The following is an 8,545-nucleotide window of genomic DNA, read 5'->3' as shown; positions in this document are numbered from 1 at the left end:
AAATGACTGTTCAGCACAGAAATGAAGCCCAACAATCATGTTTTACAGTCCTGTGGTCTCAGCCTCAGATACTCATCAAATCACACAAAGCTCATGTAGAAACAAATGTACAAACTATGTTCTCCTTCATTTCTGTCAAACAAAGCTGTATGAAACGTTTCCAGCTGTTAGTATCATGGTTGCTAGGCAACCTGAGCAGCGCGTGGAGGCTAGACCGTCCCATCTCACAAGCCTACAAGCCTCGCACTTCCAGCCTTAGCGGTCTTTGAGTACGCGGCCCTTGAGGACCGTTGAGGCTGCAGACCCTGAATTGGGATCCAGCCTGTGTGTCACAGAAATAAAAGGCTGCAGGGGAAGCTGCTTCTTCGGTCTGACACCGAGGGCAGAAGGCTGCTCTGAGATCCTTGCCTTGCTAGCATGTGAAAAACCGGTCGAGCTGTTCGTCTTGCTTCGTTAACGGGAATAAGTCTAAACCAGCGGGGCCTGTGAAGCGCAGACCCAACAGAGCTGACTCGAAATTTCGAGTTATGGAGAATTTTTTATTTTTTGTGTGGTGGAAATGGGCATCCATAGCCATGACCTCTGATTGGGGTTTGAGGTTTTGTTGAGGCAGCCAACACAAACAGTCATGGCACTAGGCTGCATGTGATGTCACTTACCTGAGCACACAAACATCATTAACGCCATCACGAGTACTGTTTAGTTTTGCAAACATTGTTTTATTAATCCATCAGTTTGTAATATATAAATTACTTTTAAAAATCTGAGAAGCAGCTGCACCAACAAGAAGAAGATGGCATGAAAACACAGGAGTTATAAAAGCCTAGACTGTGTTTACAGAAGCCATTTACCCAGGAGGTCCACTTCTCCCACAATCCTTTCAAGCCTCCCGAAACGTATTCGTGTTTTTTCTGTTTTACATGTACTCAACAACAGTACGTTGTTTTGTTAAAAAAAGGTCTCTGCGTCTCCTGTGGCACTCGGTCCATCCAGCTCAGTGCAATGTCAGGGAGTTTATTTGTTGTTGGGAGGGGCTACGGCGTGTGGCAACATGCTCGCTTCTCCTCCTCATCACGTCTCACATTTCATTCGCAATGTCATCGAGCTCTCCTGCCGACAGGTCGCCATTAGAGCTGATTACGGTGCTGTTGTCCTGGTAACCAGGCGGCATGAAGGCCAGGCTGTAGGGGTAGATCTTATGGCAGGCAGCTCGATAGGCCTCAGCTGCCTTCTGCTGACCCTCACCTAGCTGGCCGTCACGCAAAGCCTCCAGGACCTCGGTACAGATCTGCAGCACAACACACACAAAGTCAACTACTGTGGACACAAAGCTGCTGTGTGACGTCACTGTGGACAGCATCACAAACCTGAATGCTTCGTCCAGCCAGCGACTCGTCCAGCGCTGTAGCTATCTCACACGCCATCTTATCGGAAGAAGGCTCCAGGTAAACCATCATCTTAGCGGCTGAGAGACGACACACAATGATTTCAAACAACACTGAACATCACGTACGAACTGACAGAATCTGCACAATTCGAACGAGCATGAAAAGCAGTATGACCGTCTTTGTTATTCGACACAGCCAGCGCTCTGTGGCGAGCTCCTTTCTAGTTCGTTGTAGATGAAACGGTTCAGAAACAGTTATTTTTAAAAGGATATTCTAACACCACCTCAGGAGGTGTTTCGCTCTGTTCTCTATCAAGACGAGCGCTTCGATAATGAGGTCTGAGGCTCTGCAGAGGCCAATCTGGAAATTTACCTCCTGAAAGATTTGACAAAATATGAGTTTTAGGGGTTTATTAACATTATAGCATTTCCTATTGTATAGTTAAAATATAAGAATTATATTAAAGGGAACACCGACCCGCCGGGTTGTAGAGCACCTGATTTCAAAATGTCTGTAAACAGCGTCTGTTGCAAACTAGCATCACACGTTTGTTGTTTTACATTCATTTCTATGGGACCAAAGTGATTTCCTGAGCAATGATGAGTACTCATATTTTTTCCTTTTTACTCTCAAACACCCTAAAATTCACAATATGATCGATAAACATAAATATGACACGATGCAGTTTTAATGTAACATGAACATATAACATGACCTTTGAAATATAAAGGATCAGTAGAAGCCCGTTGATGGTAAGGGGAGGGATCTCAAAAGTTTTACAAATGCATACATGTTCAAGTGCAAACTAGTAACTAAACGTAAACATGTGTGCAGTCATTGGTGTGCAACGTTTGAGGGCTAAGCTGCTGCTAAAATGTTCACTTACTGGAGATAACATCAAAGTGTTATTCCACGTTTCCTGGATTATATTTATATTAAAACATGTAGAGCTGTATAAAGTGCTCAGCTTGAACATTTTGAACATTTAAGGTTTGGATAAAGGCGAACGTAAAACCGCTTCACGTGCAGTCAAACTGCTTTGTGTTTGTATAAAGGACGGGGAGCACACAGTGCCAGGTTTGTTTGGTTTTGTTTGCTTCAGCTCTTTGACCATGTTGGTGCAAAAACATCATCTTAAACCTGCCAAACTTGTCTTCCACATAGATTTTAAACAAACGGGAACAAATGGCCAGAAGCAAAGTGCCAAAAACACCATTTAAAATTGACTTTTGGCACTTTGCTACTGCTGTGTTTAGACAAACAGTTACTCTTCCCTTATACATACACCAGTGTTAAGTGGCTTAAAGTTACAGCGTACAAAACTTCCACCAATAGTTAGAAAACAGAACTCGGTTGGCTGCAATATGCTGACCCCCCCCATCACGTGAATGATCCTAGCCTGGTGGGTAGGACAGGACAAACATGTTGTAGCCAAGACATCAAAAACACGACATTTGGACGGTACCCACGATGACCATGGTTGGTGTAACAGGGCGGCCCTTAGCGGCTGGAATCACAGTGAGATGGACCAGGGCAAGTGCAGTGGAACAAGTATTAATTTGCATACAGCTCTCCTTACAAACACTTCATCTACTGACAACTGGCAGCCTTAAGTACTTCCAGCTGTCACAGACTAAACCATTATTCCACTCACAGGTAAATTCTTAAATCCCAACCTTCCACCACATTACACAATATATCAATTAGAATAAATAAATATACATATTTCACACTTTCATATTAATAGATATTTGACTTTAATCTTATACCAAAGCCCTTATTATAAAAACCCAAACATCCAAGCACAAAGACTGCCCACACTCCCTTAACCCACGGTCTCTCCCAGAACCTTTAAATGGTGTCTGGACCTTGGAGACAACACAGGAAAGAAAGGTGAGTCCTCACATCTTACAGTCACTTCTTTGCATCACCTTTAATTCTACATTTTTCACACACGTTTGCATTACTTCTTACTGGTAAAGCTTATTTTCTCTCAGTCACCGTCCTTTTCACAGACACCACCACGTTCCTTGATGAGGAGCAGCTGTGCAGGATCTGAAACAAGGCTACCAACTGCTTTTAAAATTCCCAATAAATATTCAATAAATAATTAAACTTCTTACGTGCAAATCCATGGTGATAAAGTGCCCTTAATTAAGTGAAAGGTGTGCTTGAAAGTGCTATAAAATTATAATATAACTAATAGTAAGGGAGTCCTCGTCCTTACAGCCAGCGGGTGTCTGCTACGGTTGGGACCGGATCCAGCTCCACCCCAGAGCTGTTTACCTCAGCTGTCAATGCTGGGTGGGAAACATCCACCTTGAATTACTCTGGAGGAGGCTGTCGGACTCTGAACGGGGTTCAGGTTGGTCTCAGCTGGAGTACAGGGAACTACACCTGACTTTCACATTTTCAATGGAATAAAGCCATTTAATCACCATTTAATCATCAAATGTGTTACTGAATTATTGTTTCTGACCAAACCTGAGGAAGCAAAATTTAACAAAAGGAAAAACGACACTGATGAGAACGCGACCAACAGGCAGAACGGGCGACCGGCAAAATAATCCCCTCACAAAAGCAACGCCGGCCAGTTATTGTAATGGAAGCGTCAGTAACACTGAGCTGTGTTTCAGTGCACCTGGATGAACCTTCCTTCAGTGTGTAGCACCACGAGGATGTTTTTCACTCATTTAATGCTGTTTATATAAATCTGAATCTCCACTGAAATGAGTTTGTTTCTAGACAGTCTCAATTTCCCCATGATAAACTCGGACGCTGCTAAAAAACCTGACGCCATGAGAAGCATGCAAAGTAATACGTCTCCTGGTCCTGTTTCCCTGTTGAATTCTTTAAAAAAAGTGTCAGGATAAACTGTTCCCGGTACTGCTCACAGTGTACAAGGAATCCTTGCATCATGGCACCCTCAGAGTCCATTGCTCTAAATCTATCCCAGTGTCATCACTGTGACAAAGCCATTGGGCAACTTGACACGTGCTCTTCTCTTGCTCACTACTCGCTCGCTTTTGGAAGAATTATTTCGATACCACGTCAAAGATCCTTTCAGTGACCTTCCCCCGTGTTGCCATATTTTGGCTCCCAGTCGACTACAACTGGTTTACCTCTAACCAATGAAACATTTTGGCGTTTATTTCCTTACTGGCAAGACGTCGTCTTCTCCTTCAGCAGAAGTCAACTAAGCTCCCTCCAGCACTCAGTGACACCACGTCTAAAATTGGAGAAGATTAGATATTCAGTGAAAGGTAACGCTGATAAATGTGATCATATTTGACGTCCCTATCATCCTTCTGTTCTCTTCAGTCTTTCTGATCGATGGATCCGATCTCTATTGATTCCACTCTCTCTGAGACCATGAAACGGTTCTCTATTCTAGTCTTTCTGCCTAGTTTTATATTACCATTCGCCCTGTTGTGTCACGTTTCTGTCAGTGATGTTTGTCTCCCTGTTTTATTCAGGTAATCCCCGTCCCATTTGTTAAGTATTCAGGTTTATTTCAGTAGTATTCAGTTTCGTGGTCTCTTATCAGTTTCAGCTGTGTTCCCGAGGTGTTTCCTCTCTTTCAATCCCAAACCTTCTGTGCATTTATAGTTGCAGTCTTTGTCTTTTGTTTATCCCTGTTTTTCCTCCTTGTTGCTGTCCTATGGTTTGTACACGTTTCCATCTCTAGTTAGCTTGTATTCCCCAGTGTGGATTGTTTAGTTCCACAAACATTAACTGTGCATTTTCCTGCAGACGTGCACAGAAGCACTGAGTTTGGGGCTAAACTCCGCTGAGTATTAGCCTGTTAATTAAAGCATTCATGAGCATTTAAGGTTACACAAAGGATAAAGTGACAAAACGGCAGTTTTCTGACAATCCTGGATAAAACCAACACAGATTTTGATTATTTTTATGCAAAAGTTTTCCATTTGCAAGGTGAAGCTGGTAAACTTGGGGATGCATTCTTTGAGCTGTTAGTGCTCCCCACAATATCTGATGATTCAGCTTAATTTACATGCTCACACTGAGCTGAAAGAAATACAAACCATAATATCTTCCCACTTAGATAATAAAGCCAGTAACCAGATGCCTTCAACACTGGATTCTATGAAATGTTTAGCTGCTGTCCTACTTTGTTACTGCCAAAAGAAAAACTGGTTAATAGACTGAAATTATCCATCAGACCACACTGGCTTTATGCCAGGCAGGCACACGTATTTAATTTGTGTCACCTAGTCAACATTTTGTATGCAGGACAAACAGTGGAATCAGTCATTCAATGAAATAGAACCGTTCGACATGACGCACCCTTTAAGTTTGGTTTTGGACCCACATTTATAGAATAGATTGGTACACATCACGACTGTATACAACATGTATCTGTGGATCGTATATTCTGAAGCAATTTTAATGTAAAAGTCTACATCTGCTAACAGAGAGAAGCCAAACTGTTGTTCATTGTTCTTGTAACAGTGTAACGATCTACTCTAACAAAGGTTGTCCCCTTCTCTTCCTTTATGTGCTACAGAACTACATTACATGCAGTTGAGATATCGTGATGATATTCTCTGACATGTCTCTAAGTCCCCCTCTCTCTTAACACCAAATCAGTTTCTGGTTTTTCTATAAATGGAGGTAAGCAGATGTATGCCGGTCTCCTCTTGGGTGGATGTTACTTATTTACAGCCCGTCCCTTTCATAACAGCGATGGACGGGAATCACGACAGACAATCCAGAAGAACCTTCCACAGCTGATTTGGCAAAATAAGAGAGCAAGCAAAGCAGGACATCCATCCTGGTACGAGGATGTCAAATTAAAATAATTAACTAAAATTATTGTTCTGCCACATTTTTGCCACCTATTTGGCCAATTCCTTGTTATACAGTGATTGAGAGTGGAAAATTACAAAGAAGTCAGAATTTCAAAGACTTATCTGCCAGAATCAGAGGAAGTTGGCGTTTTTCCCTTGGGATTGTCCATCCTCACATGGTGGGAAAACGGTCCACACTGCACACCTGCCCAGCGTGGCTGCGTATGAACAACTATCCCATAAGAATAAAACAACATTGCTTGCTGATCTCCATCACCCTACTCAAGTTAAATCATATTTTAGTAACAGGTTTGTTATTATTAAATACACTGAGAATCTGATGGATAGACAAAACAATACATTAAGGCTGCCAATATGTACTTTATGATGCTCTAATTTGTGGAAATCATTCTTTGAAACTAATTGGAAAACTGATCTAAACTCACAGTCTGTAAAAAGAAAGGCATGTGTAACATTTGGGATCTTTAGATAGAAAATACATTTGTGTCGTTCACACAATTAGAGAATATTTACAAAATCCCTGCATCTGGTACTTAAAAATTTGAGATTATATATTTTAAAAAAGCAAACGTGCCCAACTCGACACCACGGATGAATAAATTCAATACTGACGCTGATAAGTCTCCTTATTCCTGTCACAGTCACGTGCAGTGGATGCCACATTACTCCACAGAAAGGTTTCATAACCCCAACATCTCACCCGTCTGTCAGAGATGCAAATCTGTCACTGGCAACTTGATTCACTCTTTCTGGTCATGTACAAAACTCAGCATGTTTCAGGGTTTTTCTGAAGCACATGGGGAGACCTGGTGTGACAGGCTCTTCAACATCAGTAAACAGGTATGAACAGAGAAGTCAGAGAAGCTCATTTCTGACTGATGACAGCAATACAGAGGCAAGTTGTTGAAAATATCCTGAACTCTTAGTAAGGGCTACTATTAGTTTCTGTTTGTTACTATTAGTCTCTGTTAGCTACTATTAGCCTCTGTTAGCTACTATTAGCTACTGTTAGCCTCTATTAGCTACTATTAGCCTCTGTTAGCCGGTATTAGTGAAAAGTCTTTGAAGTGAAATTAACTTTGTTGGACTCTGATGCTTGGTGAGTAAACTCCAATATGGTGTGAGAATGTAATTAAACTGTTTATCAGGGGGAAAGTTTAATTTTTAGATACCAAAAAAAAGGGTAACATTAGCTGGCATGATTTTATAGGGTTTATAAGCTAAGAGCAATATCAGCTTATAACCAGCTATTCTTGTTTAGCAACCTGCTGTCAGCTGCCCAGAGAGTCACATATTTAATCTGCTAACAATAAGTGAGTAAAATAACATCAGGACTACATTTGCAATACATGATCCTTCATATCTTGAGTCTAAAGGTGCAGGCCTGAATTTAAATTAGCACGAGAACACTTTGAAACCCTTCGTCTTTGGTGTGCTGCATGTGTTTGGAAATTGCAATTACATATGTAATTACGCACCGTGTGTATTTATGATCCTATATCCCTTTTCCAATAAACTCAAAAAATTAGCAACTTTAACTAAAATATGCTGAAAATGCTCAAGACTGAAGTGAAAATGAGTAAAACAGCAGCTTCAGAAAACACGGAGGACTAATGCTCCATCTTTATAAAGATTACAGCCTGGTTTCAAAGAGTGAACAAAAGATTTCAGCACAGTACTTATTTTCCTCTTATGCTGTGTGTAAAAAATGTTTTTTAAAAAAGACTCTTTGTTCATAATAACAGACCTGTGGTCTGACCCAAAGCGATCACTTCTAAAGATTCTCTTTCAGACACGTTTTCTAATATGTCTGACCCCACAGTGTCTGACCCCACAGTGTCTGACCCCACAGTGTCTGAGCCCACGGTGGGTCATAACATTCACCACCAGGTTTGCGTACCAGCCAGTCTGTGTGGGATGGAGTTGGAGTGTTGGCTCAGGTAGCTCTTGTTGAAGCTCTGAGGGCTGCTCTCTCCAAACAGCCTGGAGATCTCGTGCTTCAGCACCGTTCTCACTGCCTCTGCCAGATCCGTGCTCCCACTCACTGTAAGTATATAAGACAGAGCCCAGTGAAGCTTTGAACGGTGATACCCCGAGACAATCACAGCAGTTCACGTTGCTCACAGAAGGTCACACTTACCTCCTTTGAAAAAGCGGACAAGACACTGATGCAGCCATGGATTATTAGGTTCTATGTTAACAGCCCTCTTTATGGACTGCAGCATCAGCAGGTACTTCTCTGGAGAAAGACAGAGGGACAACGTTTTTGTCATTTTTGCAGAATGTAAGAAAGTCGAACTCTGAATTCCTCCATCTACCTTCATT

At 41.8% G+C, this 8,545-nt stretch overlaps 1 protein-coding gene across 6 annotated transcripts in view; it reads right to left on the bottom strand.

Annotated features, from left to right (window-relative positions):
* Positions 1 to 698: 698 nt before the first annotated feature.
* The window catches only part of LOC120720472 (N-alpha-acetyltransferase 15, NatA auxiliary subunit-like), a 25,842-nt gene continuing 17,995 nt past the window's right edge, over positions 699 to 8,545 (bottom strand). For 3 of the 6 annotated variants that reach the window (XM_040010177.1, XM_040010175.1, XM_040010176.1), the window contains exons 17-20: positions 8,361 to 8,459; positions 8,121 to 8,264; positions 1,368 to 1,465; positions 699 to 1,288 (exon numbers count right to left, since the gene is read on the bottom strand). In XM_040010177.1, coding sequence (XP_039866111.1) covers positions 1,079 to 1,288; positions 1,368 to 1,465; positions 8,121 to 8,264; positions 8,361 to 8,459 — 551 coding nt within the window. In that variant the 3' untranslated portion in view covers positions 699 to 1,078. Of the gene's footprint in view, positions 1,289 to 1,367; positions 1,466 to 4,548; positions 4,618 to 6,012; positions 6,432 to 8,120; positions 8,265 to 8,360; positions 8,460 to 8,545 lie in introns of those variants that run through there. The other 3 variants (XR_005692957.1, XM_040010178.1, XM_040010179.1) reach the window with 3 other exon arrangements.

This window comes from Simochromis diagramma, unplaced genomic scaffold (assembly GCF_900408965.1).
Source record: "Simochromis diagramma unplaced genomic scaffold, fSimDia1.1 OVJJ01000585.1, whole genome shotgun sequence".
NCBI lineage: Eukaryota > Metazoa > Chordata > Actinopteri > Cichliformes > Cichlidae > Simochromis > Simochromis diagramma.
Note: the sequence above shows the minus strand (reverse complement) of the source record. Positions and strands in the feature narration are given on the sequence as shown.